The sequence below is a fragment of the Vidua chalybeata genome, chromosome 2, assembly GCF_026979565.1.
Source record: "Vidua chalybeata isolate OUT-0048 chromosome 2, bVidCha1 merged haplotype, whole genome shotgun sequence".
Lineage (NCBI taxonomy): Eukaryota > Metazoa > Chordata > Aves > Passeriformes > Viduidae > Vidua > Vidua chalybeata.
The window spans coordinates 111,234,495-111,253,024 of NC_071531.1; the positions used below are offsets into that span (position 1 = coordinate 111,234,495).

The following is an 18,530-nucleotide window of genomic DNA, read 5'->3' on the forward strand; positions in this document are numbered from 1 at the left end:
GAACTCTGGGTTGGGAAGATGAAAACAACCATCCATACTGTATAATTTGGGGGTTTTTACTAAATGAGGAACTGTGACTATAAAATGTTCTAATTCAGGAGCCTTTGCTACTCCTCTTCCCTTGGGCCCAGCCTGTCCTTGGGAATTTGCCTCCTGCTGGAGGATGCCTTCAAACTGTCTCCAGAGGTCTAATGTATAACAGAGAATTTCCCTCTCTGGCCTTCCCTTTCAGTCATATCCATGCATGAGGATTTGAGATAAAATGTTTCATCAGGAAGGTACCATCCTTTGGTGCTTTGGAGAAGGTTCTGAGGTGCTTTAGAGAGGTGCCTGTCCAGCATGGCACATTATGAAGAACCAGAATAAGTGCAGTGCTGTGGCCAGGCAGCAGAGATTAACTCAGCCACTGTTGGGTGGTGGTTTTTTTCTGAAATTTCCCAATGCAGTAAACCTGACATCCTCCTCAAGGACAAAAGTCCTTCAGACAATTTCTTTCAGTTTTCACATCTCAAGAGAGCATCCAGCTGCATTTGAAACAGCCTTCCAAGCAAAGCCAGGTGCTCTGGGAACACCTATTTTATGTGAAGAAACTCTTTCATATGTGAGCTCTCATCTATACTACTGCATATCTTCTCCATGCATCGTCTTGGCTTGCTCTTTTTGTTTGTTTAAATCTCAGGCACAGAGTGAATCCCTCCACTAAAAATCCTTGGGATCAATGCTGAAAAACTCATCACACAGACTCTGCTCCAGATTTACCTGGCTTTTGTATGCAAGGGTGCAGATCTGATAAGGCACTAAGCAAGTACAGGAAATAGAATGAAAAAGGGACCTCTTGGCTTATCAGGTTCAATCCCTTTGAATAACGGGCAAGTACAAACCAAATGGCCTTTTCTAAACTTACTAAACTCTGTCCTAAATCTCATTAGGCTCCCACCCTAACTTGTCCTGCTAAAATGCTGTTCCAGCACCTCCTTGCCTGCTCTGTTGCTTAGAAACCTTCTGATTTCCAACCTAAATTCATTCATGGCCAATTTATATCTATTTATTCTTGTGCTACATTGTCCTTTAGCTTATGTAGCTCTGCTCTCTCCTGAGCACTTACTTTCCCAACCCCCAATCCCTAAAAGTATTTATAGGCAGCAAATCTCTCCTCTCTTAACCTTTGTTCTGCCAGAATAAGTAACTAAGCTCCCTTATAGTATTCACCCTGCAGGCACATCACACCGTGGTTTAATTACTTTGTGTAGCTGCACTAGCATGAAATTCAGTGCAAAATAATTACTGCTGAAAAGCTCAAACTGGTAGCACATCTATTTTCAAATCAGCTCAAATATCTCTGTGCAGTCACTGCTGTGACTGATAAATAAGCATGCTGTTGGCTGAGACACCTTCCATCCCTCTGACCACCCCACTGCCTTCCTCTGCACCTGCTCCAGGCTGGATATCTTCCTTGCATGTGGGGAAGCAGCACTGCAGACACTATTTTGGAGAAGTCTCATCCTCTTGGATGACATTACTTCCACTCACTGCAACTGGAAATACTGCTACATCCTCAAAGTTTGCTTGCCTTCTTCACCCCACGTAGCTTCGCTGGTTCCTCCTCCTTTGAACCATGAACTTTCCCCATCAGTCTCCATCTCCTTCTCCTGGGAGATAGAGATTCCTGTTACTCTTCAAACGAGCTCCTAGTGTGTGACTTTGCACTCTCCCACTTAACCTCACCTTGATCACTCCAGTCACAAAGAGCTTTCAGCTCTGGCAGTGCTGGAATCCACCTCTGCCCTCATTGTACCTCCCAGCTTGGATTCACCAGCAGATTTCATTAGTATTCCTACGTTCCGTGCCAAGGTAATTAACAAAAATGTAAAAAAAAAAGATCAGTCCTAAGAGCAATCTTTAAGCAGCCTCACAGATAATTTCCCTTCAACCTATTAAGGAACTGGTGTATCAATTCTGTCAGTCTCTAACTCACTTGAGGATTTATTTAATAATCCCTGTCTTCTTCAGCTGAATCTTCTACATTAATTTGCTTCTTCTGGGACACCATATCATACGGTTTACTGAACTCCAGGTAGATAAGGGCTGCTCTGTTTCTTTTACCTAGAGGGTCAGGAATCCTAATCCAAGAAAGCTCTTAAGTTTTGATCAAAAGATAGTACATGTTGTTTTATTTTCCCTTTCCCTCCCGGTTTTATTTCTGCTTTCCTTCAAAATGAATTGCACAGCATCACAAACTGCTGTGATCTGCAAGCTGTCAGCTGTTCTCCTCATTCCCACTGTCTGGGGCAGCATTCTCTTCCACTTGCTCTCCTCACTCAAGTCAGACAAGTTTTGCATAACAGGTTCTTGGGGAGGGGAGTCAAAATCCTTCTTCCTTGCTAAAGATTGAGCAAACCAGCTATTTTTCTAGCTGACAGGCTGGAGAAGCTGCCAGGACTCCTCTGTTTTCCCTTGAAGAGGGTGCAGTAGAAAAGGGATGACACATTTAGGGGCTGGCTGAAGTATCTACACAACATCTCTACTCCCCTTTCTGTCTTTTGCCTCCCTGTCTGCCTTCTACCATTTCCTTTCCATGCATCAAAATCCAAATAGTTACCACTAGCACCAAAACAGAAAGAGCTCTCAACAGGTACCTCCTGTGCATCATGCATATGCTGGACAGAAACCTTCTCTCCTCCCTTCAGAACTGTATCTGCTGGGTTCAGGATTACCTCTGTATGACACTCAGGAACAACCCTTGGGCAGGAAACACAAAGGAGTGAGCAGGGAGAATCAGACCTGATCACCCTGAGTGTACAGCAAAGTGTCAGCCACGCAGGGAGGTGAGTGCATTTCAGACAGCTCTCTCACAGGACCTGTCTCTCTACAGCATGTGCAAAACACTTGACAAGCCTTATCCCTAGCCTATCCCAAAGCCATCTGTGAGCTGGACCTGTATTATTAACACCTTTTTTTTGGACACTTCTATGATGAATTCCTTGACAATCTCACTGGCATAAAATCAACATGAGTTTACATAATAATGCTTTATGAAATTACTCTACAAAGACAAAAAGATATTCTCCTTCCCATGAATTTCCATTGCAGATACACAACTGCCACACAGGAGAGGGAGAAACAGCTCCAGAAGCATTTCTATTTTCTTAAAACCCACAGAAGGGCTTTAAATAAGGTTAGAAATGAAGCAGCAGGTGACTATACATATCTCCATACCAGAAGGTTACTGAGCTGCTCTGGGAATTTACTGTGCACTCTTTGTCCTGCATCCTGCACTAACCCTCAGTGAGGATACAGCCCTCCTGGAAAGAGTTGCAGTCCTAACTTCAGAGTGACAGTGTCCACACAGGACATGCTTCCAGAGAGCCTCTGCACAGAACTGTCCCTTTGTAGACTGGCCTTCAATCTTGTGACTAAAGGAGATATTAAATTAGCTGGAGAAAAATTATTAGAAGAGTTGGGCAATGTTGTGTTTTAGTCCCTGGACTGCTTTTATTTCATGATCTACACTCACTGATGCATAGAGACCACCAGGCAGTGTTCTGGGTGGGAGATATCTAGCCTGGGAAGGATTGCTGGAGGGATAACCACCAAAGCTTGTGTGCAGCAAGTTGGTTCTCAGGTCAGCAGAGTCTTCTGTGCAAATCTTGCTCTCCTGCCACTGATTCTTTGAGACCTTTATCAAAGCCAGAAGGCATCTCTGATTCTGCCTCCTCACTGGGCCATTCCTGATGTACCAGGAATGGAATTGGAGGCTTAGCTTGACACACACATGAAATACAAGACTTTCAGACACTTGATAAGTCAAAAACATTTTTAAGAGAGGCCCAAATGCTCATGAGTCTGACTGTGTGTGCGGGGAAGTGGTGGTAGGGTGGTGTGACAAAAAACACCTCTCTTGACAGGCAGATTATTTTCTACTTATCAGTAAGGGGGCATGTAAAAAGTCTCTGGGAAGCATTTGGTGCCCTTTAGGACAAGGCTGCAGCCATGCTGGGCCCCTGGTTCAAGCCAGCAGAGCATGTTCTGTGTGATTTGAAGAGGTGGAAGACCCTGCTCCACATGAACTCTACTTTGACAGATTAAGCTTGAACAAGTCAGAAATATGTCCTTTGTTGGTTGAATTGTCTTTTGTCTCGTGTGGAAAAAGTTTTCCAGGGTCTGGCTGGAGTAACTGTGGGGCAAGGCTGTCTCTTTTCATTTGGGGAAAGCTTAGACCATAGAGTGTTATCTGTGGGAAGATGTGCAGAGGAGCAGGAGGAGCAGTGGCTGGAAGGAACTGCGCGAAGCCGGCAGCGAATGCATCCTGTCGGCATGAGGAGGGTGGCACAGGGAGAGGCTGAGAATGGAGAGGGAGGAATGAGATCCATGGTCTTTAAAGGAAAAACAACAAGAAACCAGGTTTGAAAATAGAAAGATTAGTCTGGAGGGGGTGGGAGAGACAAGAAAAGTAGGTGAAGAAAGAAGAGGGGGAAAGGCGGAGAGGCAGTGGGGAAGACAGAAAGTGACACAGAAAGGGGGTGGAGAAAAAGAGAGGAAGAGAGAGAGAGAGAACCATATTAAAGGAATAAAACGAAGCAACTGAGGAGAACAAGGAGTTCAACTTCACTGCAAAAAGGGAAACTGCTAAAGCAAGGAAAGGAGACTGGAGACAAGACACTGGGAATCAGGTAAGCAACCTGCTTACTGGCTGAGGGGGAAATAATAGAACTGCAGGAGTGCTGACGGTAGATCAAGTTATTACACTCAAGGGGAAAACTGCATGAGGGGAAATAGGGATTTGGAGAGGCAGGAAAAGAAGGCTGGCCAAAAAATAACTTAAGAAATTTACTTTTTCTTTCATTTTCTCTTCAAAACATTCCCACTAGTAACATGGTGGGCTTGGGACATTTTAAAAATTAAACTGTTTTGCCACAGGCAGCTACAGAATTAACAAGTAACTTCCCTGCGACGAACATAGATACCAATAGATTCCAATGTGTAGGAAAGCACAAGAGCCCCAAACATCCTCCCTCAGACAGTATAAAGTGCAAATTGCCATTTCTGTCAGATCCCATTTCAACATGCTGTCAAGCTGCTCGGGGGACAGTGGTGAAGGGAACTCTTACCTAGGAGAGGCTCTCGGGGTATAAATGCTTTATCAAGTGTCGGCATTAACCACCTATATTCTGAAGTGCACGGGATGCTTTCAAAATATTGCAGTTTCTTTTCCTTGAGAGTGCTGTGTCCTGGCTGCTGTGTGACATGGAGCCTGGGAATGTAACTCCAGTGTAGAGAAGTGCCTTGCTGGTATCTCACAGTCACACGTTCCTTGCGGCCGCCAGGGAACGAATGCCTTTCTCCTCCATCCCCACACTGCCCGTGGCAGCCTCAGCAAGGAGGCACGCAGACCTGAAGGGACAAATGTCCTCTCCCACACCAGCAGCTGCTGCTTCTTTTTATTTGCCTTCCTAACTTTCTCCCCTCTTTTTGTACTTGGAATAGTTATGCAATTACATTTCCACAATTCAACACTGCTTTTTCAAGGAATAGCCCGCCTCGAGAACATGGTACCCCTGGAATACACCCACCTGGAAAGAGGCAATCTCACTTGAGTGTAAAGGCTGCTAATTGCCACCTCAGATCTGTGGTGGCTCCTTTGATTTCCTGAAGGCTCATTTGGCTGTCCATTTGTCATGTCTAAGGAGCTTTGTGGCATTCTGGTTTTAACAACTCAGGTAAACTGAGGCAGTGCCCCTACCCCTCAAGTACCATAACAACCTTTAGAGGATAAGTGGCTTTTCTGGACAAACCTCACCTAAAAAAGCCCTGTGCTGAATGAGCCTCAAGCATTGAACTCTCCCTCCATGGTAATAAACCTATCAAAATTCCTTGGTGAAGCAGTGTGGATGAAAGTTTTCCCCTACTGCTGCCTATGTGTTCTTCTCTTTAAAGAACTTCATGCATGTAACATGTGTGTGCAAATGTGTGTGCAGCTAGGAGCAGCTGAAACAGTTATTCAGAAGCCTCACAGTATTCAGCATTTGTATCAGGAGCCAAAAAATTCTGCATTTGCTGCTATTTTCAAAATCTACTCTGAGAAGAGCACACATTTCTAACTTTGTTCCCCTTTTCCTTGGGAGCAGAGCAATACTTTAGGAGAATTCCAGAGGCTTCAGGGTTTAAAATACTCATCAGGCTCTGGTCACTTGGGAACTATGTTAAGTATTCCTGTTACTATAAGTATTTGGAGTTGGTTGTTGTTTAGTTTGTTTTTTTTTTTTTTCCCACTCAACAGTATATATTATCACAATATTTTTAGTAGTATATGGGCATTAAAAAATTAAGCTCTGACAGAAAATGCAGAACTTCATACCTTAGCCTGTCTTCTCTTTTTGACCTTCAGGCAGATTTCACACATTTTGCACACATTTGCCCACTTTCTGACTTATCTTGCAGCACTGAAAATAGACAAGGAGGAATTAGTAATTCAGCACTACCCTATGCCATTAGGGAGCACAGTCTGGAGACTGCTCCATACTTTGGGTGCTATTGTATGAGGCACGAGGATAGAAGCTTAAAATTAGAAATAATTCCCACAGGACAACAGAAAGATTTAAATATTTGGTGGTGGGGGGGGATCAAGTTTATTGCTATTGATAAGCAACAGAGAGATCTCTGTGAGCAGTACTCAGCATGCTAGCTCTTCCCTGAAACAAAGAAATATTCATGCCACACAGCATGCAATGAGCAGAGAGATGCACGCTCTTAAGTCTCTCTAGTGTATCTTTGAAGAGGGGTCAGGGGGTTTTAATGTAAGAACCACGGGGTTTACACTTAGACTTCTGCCTTTCTCCATTTTTTATGCCATTATGAACATGCTTTGAGAATGGCTGAGAATTTCCATATGAAACTGCTCGCCCTTAGAAGCAGGAAAGCTGACAGATGCCTTGGTCAGGGCACAGGGTGGCTTGGAAAGTGAAGCAGTCTGGCAAGGGTGATGCCTGCAGAGCTCCAGGGTCTTCTGCTGCACTCAGATGTCTGGTGAAGAAAGGAGGGAATAGTGGGATGGGAGAAAAACTGTCTCCAGTTTGTAATCAGATAAGGCTATCCAAGAGGTCTGGGGTTAATTCTCGCTTCTTAGTCCAATTTCCTCTGTCATGATGAGGCAAATCACTTAAGCCACATTTACCCACAAATGCCCATTTCTTGTCTTTTGGGTATCTGACTTCTACATGTGGTGCAACTGGTGGAAGTGATAAACTCTCCCACTCCAGCACAAACCAGACAGAGCTCTGCTTTGAATACACATTATACACTGCTAAGTACACTGAGAAAAAAAGCACCAACAGATTAACCACATCACCAAAGAGCTTCCAAAATTAATGAACAGTTTTTATCTTGATCTCTCACTGCCTTAGTCCCTCAGCTGCACAGCTGATCTAATACCATCTCCTCACCTCTGGGTGGTAATGAAAATAAGGAGATTTATAACTGTGAAGCGATCAGATACTGTTGTGATGAAAGCCATAGGAAAACCCATGAGGAAACTAATAATTCTGTCTTTAGAGCTGGACTTGAATAATGTACAGTAAATGAGGCACAGGCCACCCACTGAACAATGAGGAGAAAACAAAACATTGAATAGCTGCTGTTCAAGAAAGCCCCCGCCAGGCTGGCACAGAACAAGGCAGGCATCCTGTGCAAAGAATGAGGTGACAATGTGAGGATGTGGTTAAGGACTCTAAGAGGCACAGGCACAAAGAGATTGATTTAAGATTACTGAGAACAGTAACCCCAGCGTTTCCTAACTCCCTACTGCTGGGCTTTGCCAATTTAGTATTAGCTGGTTTCAAAGGGGGGTGTGTTTTTCTGCATATATATATATATATATATATATATATATATATATATATGGTGCATATGCTGAGTACAAAAAATAATCCACTCACATAGCCAGACTGAGGCAAGAATACAGCAATGAGGCTGGAGTGTGAAAAGAATCCTGCAGATTTTTGGAAAGAAAAAAGAAATGAGATTTGACAAGGTAATAATAAGTGGGAAATAGTGGCTGAAAATTTCCCCTTTCTAAGGCTGAAAGAATTAGCAGTTTGGGTGCTGTATAGAGTTAGCTGGTCAAAACTGCCAAAAAACTGAGGTAACGCTCTCTGGAGGTGCTTGACTCTTGGGAAACCACAGGGAACTGATAGGCAGGGAGATACTGGGGTGAGAGGAAGGAAAAAAGGATAAGAAAAGTCTGAATGAGAGCTATCTCCTTCTCCCATTACCTCTCCAGTCTGTTTTATTTCAGCACTATAACGAGTTGCATCTCATGCAGTCTGTGAACGAGCCTAAAATCACATGGGCAGGTTAAATTGCTGCTATACTGTGCCCAGTGTGAGGCCTGCCATCCCTGCACATCTCCTTACACCAGCCTTCCACACAGACTGAGCAGTGCTTGAGATCAGCTTCTCTCAGCAGAGCTCAGGGACAGCTTTTACCACAGCAGCCCCCAAATTTCTCAGCTTGTTTTTGTTTTCCAGAGCTCCCTGTGCCCTCTTTGGCTATCTCCTCACTTCTGTTTTGCCCATTTTAGTCTCATCTGCAATTTCATACAGGTCAGCTTCTCTCTGTAAAGAGAAATACTGGAAAGAGCATCAAGTTTCCAGCATTTACATTAGAGAGAGGATTTATGGTTCTTTTTTTCCGTAGAAAAAGCACAGTGAGCCTTCATTTAGTTTATCCCAAGTCCAGTTTTGTCACATCTGTTGTGGTCTCTGGGGATCCACATTTCTCTAAGGCCAAGAGAGAATCCCAAGAGAATTAGCAGATGCTCCCTGCATTTTAAATGTAAGCCTGGATACCACTATCATGTAACCATTTGATGCCAGCTTTTCAAATATAGTGGGATAAATTCATCCCTCAGCTTGACTCATCTGAGTTCAAGGTCTCTTCTGTTCTTGGTCTCCTGGGACTACATCAGGCAGAGCTTGGCCTTAATATTTGGATATATGAAAGCACAGGGGGAGGAATAGCATTAGATGTTCTGGACAGACAACCAATAAAAATTCAACTGACTGGGAGTCTGCACCTTCCACTATCACTTCAGATGAAAATATTCTACATATTGTTATCATCTGTGCATGTAACACATCCCTGATGTACACACTTGAAGGTGTTGAGTGATTCCCCTCTGTCTGTGTCCCTGTGTGCGCCAGGGTTGTGTGCCTGTGTGTGCAGGAGGTGACGGGTCATTCAACTCCCTTATCTTCTCACCCACTCTCTTTTTCTGAGATTTTCCACATTTGGAGAGCAGGGGAAAGCACACCTCGTCAAGGAATAACAAGCTGTCTGCAACTACAAGTAGGGCCAGTGGTCTGGATACCAGTATGACCCTTCCAGAAATTACAGTGAACTTGGGAGGAGCAGAAAGATAAGAAACATTGGATGTCTGTCTTCTAGGACAAGAGCTGTTAACACAGAGCTGTTCTTCTCCCATGAGATTTCAGCTCTAGAGTCAAAGTCACTCTGATACTGCCTCAACACAGGACTTGAACCAGAATGGAACCTATGCAAACATGTCAATTATTTTTCTTTAAAAGCATAAGTATGAGGCTATTTATTCCAGGTTCATGTGCAGATCAGAGTTACAAATTTGGCTAAAGAACTGGCCTGGTTCAGGCAGAAACTTATCATAAGCATATGCATCACATATGATTGCTCATCTGTTGTATAGCTACAGGAAGGAGCCAGTGCCAGAAAACTCTGAACAAAAAGATATCTGCTGAGGTGGGCTTTAGCATCACAAATCCTCTGTAATCCAAAGCACTGCACCCACTTTGCACAGTGCATTTCTAACTCTATCCATCATTTAATGTTGTAAGCCATGTGTCCCCACAATGCAAAACAAAACCAAATAAAACAAAACACCTCTGGTTCTGCCAGGTGTACCCTCTATAGAAGGGCAGCAGGACAGGATTTTCTTCTAGGTAACCAAGTCAGTGTTGTCTGAGGGCACAGGAGAGAAGGGCTGTGGTCTGTAGAAGCAGATGCGCTGTAGAAGCAGTGTTGTATTGCTGTCATGAGGTTTGAGAGGCAGTGCTGCGTAGAAAAAAGGACACAATCTTGTAAGTCACAACCTCTGAGCTCTGTCCCCAGACTGTCTCTAACACAGTGACCTCAAACAAGCAGTTTGTCCCTTCTGTATCCCAGTGACCACCATCTGCAAGACAGAGGTGACAACATCTGCACTTCATGGGATGCTGAGGCTACTAACAAGGGGCTGGAGATGCTAAAGTAAAGCAGCTTTAACCAACCTCCAGTGCAGAGCTTGAAGCGTCCTTCCCAAGTGTCTACAGCTGTGAGTGCAGAGTTTGGCAGTGTGGGCCCCACTCCTGTCTGAGTTCAGCCTAACAGGTGTCAGCACAGGGCACAGATCTCTGCCCACACACCCACCATGATCTGTTGTGCCACGTGCTGGCCTGGACCTGTATGAGAGAACACAGCTGGAGGGAGGAAAGCCACGAGCAATTCCTAGGCACTGACCATGCCCCAGCCAGCCTGGATGCCCCACTGCAATGTCACTGCTCACATGTCCAGTACCCAGAGGGGACAGCTGCCTCCTCACTCAGTAGCTTGGAGGGGATGCACTTCTTGCATGGCATCCACACACAGCCACGTGTCTGGAATGTGAGCTTCTTAAAACATCTTGGGCCTTCCACTTCGTTGTGAAATCTCATTAATTCCCAGAGATACACAGTTGTACCTGATTAAGCAAATCACAGAGACTGGGCAAAAATGCAATGGCTTTGAATCCAATACTTTCCCCCTCCCTGGGAACTGTGCTTGCCTCACACAAAGGAGCCCTCCTTGGAGAGCCTCTCCACATGCCCCTGGGATCTGCCATGGGGAAGAGGTGAGCCCAGCAAGGGAGAGCAGAAACAGTGTTATAATCAGACTCTCCACTCTATTTTAGAAACATCCCGCAGAGATGGCGACCTCCTGTCACCTTCCTTGTGGGAAAAGCTAGCTTGAAGTGTTGAGCTCAGCTATTTATATCACTGCTGATAGTCTGGAAGAGGGAAAAACTTTCTTCCTAGCGACCCCCAGGGAAATAAACTCATATAAAGTTGATTGCACAAGAACAGTCCTCCTGGCTCTCTGGTGTGGATTTGTTAGCTGTTCATCAGAGCCCTGGCTAGCTCCAACCAGAATGAGCGTGCTGACTGGAGCGAGCAGCACTGATGTGAAATGCTCGCCTGTCCTTCAGAGCACGTGGCATCACCAAAAGGATGGGAAAAACTGCTCAGAGGGCAGCAGACACTTCCCCTCCCGCAGATAAAGGTAGTGCAAAAAAGGAATGGCAGAGAGCAGCCCATGGCTGGCGAGCCAGCCTGGTGTACTAGCAGGTGCCCTCCCCGCTGGGGTATTTTTATCGTGGAATTTGGCAGTCACAAGGCAGCCCGGAGCTGAGCAGACTCCATGCTTGGCCTGTGGGGTGATGCTCAGTTTTCCTCAGCTTCAGTGGCGTTCCAGGTGATGATTGAGGCGGGCTGGCCACGCCGCTGGGTTTGTGCCAAGCTGCACTGCTCTGTGTCACACACGCTTCTCCCGGTGCCAGGGTCCCGTGACGGTGCCCAGCTCCGGTGTGGATCCAGCAGAAAGCTGCCAGGAGAAAGCATGGAAGGGCAGTGGCACAGCCCACAGCTGCTCATGAATATGCATGACCCTGCTGCCAAGACTGTCTTCTACTAGGTGCTGAGATCCTACAAAAATACCCAGAGGTGTTTTTTGCCCGGTCACACCAGAGTGAGATGAGATTTGTCCAATTGAGCCCAAACTAGGAATATAAAAGGCTGCAGATGCTCAGTCACTGAGAGGTCAAAGCATGTGAGGGCAACAGTAGTCTGGGACTGAGGAAAAGGAACTATATGGAAAATTCCCAAGAATAGTAAAGCTATGAGGAGAAAGGCTAGGTCAGGGGCAGCTCTGCATAGCCAGGAAAAGCTGTCAGGAGGTGACAGTCCTTCTTTTCTTGCTGGCAGCAGAGAACTAGCTGCTCTCAAAGACCCTTGGTCTGGCGCTGCAAAAATAGCTCACTAATAAGTATCAAATGTCTAAGCAAAAAAATGGTGCTCTAGGAGGGAAACTCCTTCTCTTGCCAAAATCTGTTCCCCTGTGGCCACCTACGCCCTTGCAGCAGCCACCTCAGCTCTCTATGAGGCTGTAGCAGGATGATCAGGAGGCACCTCCAGGCAGTCCCTTCTTTGAGACAGTCTGTGCAGGGGAGGACAGAAGAAATGTCCCTATTATTTAGCCTAAGACTAATGACTACCAGCCTCAGATCCTTCTGATTTACAACCTCTTGAAATATTCTGTGCATGTGTGAGACAGGTAAATTGCTGTTCTTCTTGCATCCGTTAACATTTTTTATTTCTGGATTCCTCTTGCGCTGATGTTTGCTTTACTTTGTGTCCTGCACATCCTGATTTTTACAATTTGCAAGTGTCTAGGCTTAGTAGCCATCCCTGGGGAAAGCAAGCTGTTGTAAAACCCCAAACAACCTGCACATAGTAGAATGGATGGGAAGAGGGCTCAGTTTGTGATTGTACTTCCCTGTGGCAGTAAGTAAAAACAGCCTGTGCACAGCCAGGGAGAACTGTGTTCATATTTACACCACCAAGGAAGGTAAAAGAAGAAAAGGCATGTGTAAACAACATAAACTCACCTGGAAAAGTGCTGCTTTGTAAGGAGTATTCCACACATGCAGCTGTGCTACAGCACAGTGATGTTGGACACACATAACACTGAGCTGTAGGTAGCTGGTTGCCTTCTCAAAACTCTGGGGGAAAAAAGCAAACACACTGATCTCAGTGCCACACTCTGTAAATATTTCCCATCATTGATTTATCTGCCTGTATTTAATCCCCTGGTGCTCCTGGAATGAAGCCAAATGCAAATTTCTCCAGAATGCAGTAACTGCACCAAAGCCATTTCAGAAGGTAAGGCAGACCCACACATTCACCAGTTTTCACCAGTGGCAGACGAGAGGAGTCAGAAAGACCAGCTGATTTTCTGTGTTACTGCTCCTCCAGCTCTGGGCTGGCAGCAGACCAAAGCTTCTGCATATGCCAAGCAGCCACCAGGATCTCCATCAGCATGATTGCAGCATGCTTGCCAGGGCAGGAAAGAGCCAAACCCCATCCTTTGCTTCCTGTATGTCTCTTCTCCCTGCTCACATGGCTTCTGACAGGTGGTGGGGTAGCAAGTGGCCACTGCCCTGTCTCCTTTCCTGGCCAATCCTCACCTTCCCCAGGGCAGCCCTCAGCAGCACCAGGAATTTGAAGATTCAACTTCTGATCTTTGTCCCATCCATCCTTGCAGCTGGACACAGCACAGGAACAAACGATGGGATGAATTATGGTGTGTGCTGCTACATTAAATTATATCACTCACATAACTAGAGGAGGGGATATTTTTCCCTCAACAAGTGTATCTGTTCTCCAGCTTTTGCTCACAGGAAATCTACACAATATTGCTACAGTAAATTTTCAGCTTTTAACAGTGTCTGCTCTCCACAAATGTTCTTTGCACTATAAAAATAATTGGCTCCTAAAGACAGGACAAGGAACAATAAAGGAGAGTTAACAATTTGGTCCCTGTGGCTTTGGGATTTACCTCGACTAGTGCTTTTAATATTCCATTATGATGATTATTTTTACACTTACTTATTAAAATGCTATTTTCCAAAAGAATGACTGTGGGAGGACATTAGCTCCAAGGTAATAATGCACACTTTATAGCACCCAGCCCTTAACTCTCACCAGGGAGAGCTTTGCAGTGCCCTGGGAAGATAAGTATGGTGAGCTTAACTGGATCAAATGATTGCTCAAGCACTCCCATAGAGCCCCACAACAAATGGACTAAACCCACGGCTCTCTTTTTATCCATCAGGTTAAGTGACGTGGCCAGAACCAGTCAGTCAGAGTCAGGAAAAAAAAAGTGAAGCAGGCTCTCCTTCATTTCCACTTCACAATCTTTCTCCCAGTCTAGCAAACCTTTCCTGTCATCGGACCACCTACCAACAGCACTTCCCAAGAGTTGCTGGTCCTTGGGAGGCACTTCAAGGAGACTTTTGTCTGTTTCATTTGAACTGTGAATTTTTCCTCATGATTTAAGAAAAGCAGAAAGAGCAAGACCCACCATTTAGATTTTGCAGCAGTTCCCTCTCAGAGAGGTATGACAGGGTGGCAGCAGATTAGGTTTCCAGAACTGGCACAGCCCACCAAAGTCTTTACATTCCCCTAAACATTTGCAGCTTGTAAATGAAACACTTGCAGCTGAAAACATTGCAAAACCAAAGCAAAACCTACGGATGGGGAGCAGGTGGGCAACAGAAAGGTTTTCTCTGCGCTTCAGTGGTGGCACTGAGCTCATAAAGGAAACCCAGAGCTGCACACACTTCATATTCCCGGTGTTGGTGCAGGTATTAAACAAAGGCAACATCTGAGTGCCACTGCTCAGGCCAGGCTGTAGATTCCACTCTTATCTCCCAGGGGATCAGCCCACTAAGGATTTCCCAGAGTGCAGTCTACAGACAGATGAATGCTGCTTTAACTATCCAGTCCACAGAGGATGCAATATGCAGATCACAGTGAAAGGACTTTCTGAACCAAAAATAAATCTGGCTCACCCTCAAGGTTTTGGGAACTCATTTAGCAGACTGTAGATGAATTATGTAAAAAAAAATCACGTTTTGTTTCAGTAGCTGAATTTAAAAAGAAAAAGAAATCCCAAACAAAACACAAGGTTTCCAGCGGATGTGAAGCAAAGTTTTCAGCAAATCAGACATCATTCATTTCAGGTCAAACAAAAACATTTCCTCTGACACAAAACAAAAAAATCCATTTCACTCCATCCATTACCAGCTGGGCATTTCCTAACCCTCCTTAGAACCACTCTCTGTTTTTTCCCAACAGAGGCTTGCGCTCAGCTCTCAAGAATTCTCACCCCTCCTGGTGAGCAGAAATGGGGGAGTGGAGTTTCCTGGGAGACTTCCTCGAGAAGGTCCACAAACACTCCACAGTGGTGGGGAAAGTCTGGCTGACCGTGCTCTTCATCTTCCGGATGCTGGTGCTGGGAACAGCCGCGGAGTCCTCCTGGGGGGACGAGCAGTCTGACTTCATGTGCGACACCCAGCAGCCCGGCTGCGAGAACGTCTGCTACGACAAGGCCTTCCCCATCTCCCATGTCCGCTTTTGGGTCCTCCAGATCATCTTTGTCTCCACCCCGTCCCTGGTGTACATGGGCCATGCCATGCACACGGTGCGCATGGAGGAGAAGAGGAAGATGAAGGAGGCAGAAATAGAGGCCCGAGAGAACAAAAACGGTGGTGACACATACTACCAGCAGAAGTGCTCCGTGGCAGAGAAGGAGACCAAGCTGTCTGGCTGGGATGAAGCAGGAGGCCAAATCATACTCAGGGGCAGCCTGCTGAACACCTACGTCTACAGCATTCTGATTCGAACTGCCATGGAAGTGGCCTTCATTGTGGGGCAGTACGTCCTGTACGGGATCTTCCTGGAGACCCTGTACATCTGCCAGCGGGCACCGTGCCCCCACCCTGTCAACTGCTACGTGTCCCGCCCCACGGAGAAGAACGTGTTCATCGTCTTCATGCTGGCTGTGGCAGTGCTCTCCCTCTTCCTCAGCCTGGCCGAGCTGTACCACCTGGGCTGGAAGAAAGCCAAGGAGAGGTGCTCCCGGTCTTACAAAGCCAGCCCTAGCACAGCCCCCGGCAGGCTGGAGTCTGCCCCGCAGGCGGAGAGGGCACAGATGTACACCCCGCCGCCGGATTTTAACCAGTGCTTGTCAAGTCCCAACGGGAAGTTCATCAGCCCCTTCAGCAACAAGGTGGCCTCCCAGCAGAACACCGCCAACTTCGCCACCGAGAGGGTCCACGGCCAGGAGGATGCTGCTGGGGAAGGGCCCTTCATTAAGTCCAGCTACGTGGAGAGTCCAGAGGTGGCCAGTGAATGTGCAGCACCTGCCTTCCCTGAGAACTACTTCAACGAGAAACGCCGGCTCAGCAAGGCCAGCCGTGCCAGCAGCAAGGCAAGGTCGGATGATTTGTCTGTGTGACCCGTCTCCAGCAGGGATGAAGAGAGGGAGCTGTCCCAGCACTCAGTAAAACTTCTACAAAGTGGACTCCAAACGCTCGCCCCTAACCTCCCTGTTTTAATACCCTCTCTCTATCCTGTCCAGACAGCACCTCTCACAGCTCACGGCAGGGGCAGCCACAGGCACTGAAGAGAGACACCAGTCTTGGGATATGAAGCCCTCAGCTGTATTTTCACCATGGGATCCACAGGGATTAGATACTCCCCACCCTTAGCCTGGTAGACAGGGGCCAGCAGACTCTTGCCCAGTGAGCATCCACTGTGATACTGTATTCAACAGACTGATTGGACCTCTGCATCCTCTGTGGTCTCTATTCAACACTTGCAACATCAGCTTGGCAGTTATACTGAGCTGAAGTTTCTCTCACCTGCAGGGAGCAGAAACACACCAGTCGGCTTTCTGAAAGAGAGATTTTCTCATCTGCTTCATTTTGGCTCTTTCTAATCCTCCTTTTCTCTACCCGAGCTCAGATATTTTATACCAGTTTACCTACACAATAAATCCTACTTGAATTTTTTGACACTGTGTATATAACGACTCCTCCCCATAAATAAGGACATCTGTGGTCCCCAGTGCACAGCTGCCTCATGTCTAACAGTGGAATCCCTTCCTCATTCCTAAGTCAGCACAGCAGACTGGCCCCAGGGAAATCACTTAGATGACCAGTTGATGAAGACTGGGGAATTTTCCCAAGATACTTATGTCATCAATCCTAAGCAAGACATCCATTAACAGAAATAGAGACTCTCCTGTGAGAACAGATATCTCACAAGTATAATGTAGAAACAAAGTGGTTTTCCCCTTTTTGAAACTCATCTTTCAAGCAACCTGGATTCTGCTGAAAGGGTGCTGCCAGCTGCCCACTTGAGAGAAAAGCATCCTCTGTTTATCTGCAGAAAAGGTACAGCCTGTGTCTTCTCACCAACCTACCAAAACACTCCAGCATCCTCTGCAAGCAGAAAGAGTCCTGCTCAGGTCCTGCACATCATTCTGTTCTTGCCTGCTCTCTCAAGCTTGCCAGCCAGCACAGGTCAAGCTTTTTGTCCCCACAGCAAGTCTCTGCTCTGCCTCCAGGCTATCCTCTCCACTCCATCCCTAGCACACACAGTGCTAGAAATCACCCATGGACAGGGTCTTTCCACCACTGTAGCTTCTCAGAGCAGCCCCTGGGGCCCGAGGCTGCACTGTGAGTCTGGTGGGTGAAGTCTGCAGGCAGCTCCCACTCCGGATACATTTCCTCAGTGCAGAGCTGACATACCTCTGTTAAAGATCTGCTAAACAGAGCCAAGCCCTGTTGTTTACCCTGCACTGCCCTTTCAGACACAGGCCACAGCTTCCCAACACTGGACTGCACAAGCAAATGGCCTGGGACCAGCTGATGAGGGGACTGAGCCATTCCCTCTCTTAGGGCCACTGAAAGTGAATCCCTGCTCCTGATACACAGCTTTGGTACAGCTCCCTGTACATTTAAATACACATTCACACTCTGATGGGGGAAACCATGTTTTTGTTTGTAAGTTTTTATATATTTGTATTTTTTAATCCTGAAAAGACCTGTGTGTTTTCCTTAACATGAGATTTTAGTCAGTCGTGTCTAGGTTTCTCCTAATAAAGTTCTAACTCCATCTCTCCTTGTGGATGTTTCTTCTCTCACATGGCTGAGAATGAGCTTCTAGCAGGGATCAGGCTCCCTGCCAGCCTCTGCTGCTCAGAGATCATGAAAATTCCCATTGCCCAGAGTGGCAGGAATGAGAGGAGGGTTTAGCCAGGGGGATAAATAATAAACATCGGGAAATGATTGATTGACTAGCTAACAGGAACCCCCCAGCTCCCCTGCCTGCCTCTGCATTACCAAGGAAGGAGGAGCTGGTCAGGGAGCAGAGCTTCCCTCCTCTTGCAAACACTTGCTCCCTGCATCTCCTTGCATATCCCAGCACGCCTCTGTACCCAGAGAGGACACCTGTGATGTGAAGCCAACTCAGCAGGAAGACGGAAGCAAGACCTGTCCCCCATGCATCTGATTGCTTGTCCATGCAGTAAATGAGCCCTGAAGTCTTTTTAAGAGACAAGGCCTTGAGAGAATGCACTGCTAACCATCTCTGCAGTGATCCTTTGGGTACTCAAATCTCTCAAGATGTGTTTGCCCAGCCCAAAGAAATTCCTTTTCTTCCCTCAGTTATGTCCTTCCTTTGAAATTTATCCTTTGCTCTCCCACTTTCCAACTTTCACAGGCTCCCTCCTTCTGGCCTTGGATCTCTCTGTCCACCCAAAGGAAGTGCCCTTCTTCACTTTCTCCACACAATCTCCCATCCTGTGGGACTCTGAAGGCTGGGGAGCTGGATACCAATAAAGTACTGGGTCCCAGCAAGGAG

At 46.4% G+C, this 18,530-nt stretch overlaps 2 protein-coding genes across 2 annotated transcripts in view; one reads left to right on the forward strand and one right to left on the reverse strand.

The window, feature by feature from the left end:
• The window catches only part of BCL9 (BCL9 transcription coactivator), a 102,852-nt gene that overhangs the window by 461 nt on the left and 83,861 nt on the right, over nucleotides 1-18,530 (reverse strand). The window contains exons 10-12 of the transcript XR_008428551.1: nucleotides 12,707-12,820; nucleotides 9,910-10,080; nucleotides 6,356-6,440 (exon numbers count right to left, since the gene is read on the reverse strand). The gene's annotated coding sequence lies outside the window, so the exon portion shown is untranslated. The remainder of the gene's footprint in view (nucleotides 1-6,355; nucleotides 6,441-9,909; nucleotides 10,081-12,706; nucleotides 12,821-18,530) is intronic.
• Nucleotides 4,588-17,773, forward strand: GJA5 (gap junction protein alpha 5). Its single transcript, XM_053931930.1, has 2 exons — nucleotides 4,588-4,670; nucleotides 14,958-17,773. The coding sequence occupies exon 2, from the start codon at nucleotides 15,007-15,009 to the stop codon at nucleotides 16,117-16,119; it is 1,113 nt and encodes a 370-aa protein (XP_053787905.1). The 5' UTR covers nucleotides 4,588-4,670; nucleotides 14,958-15,006; the 3' UTR covers nucleotides 16,120-17,773.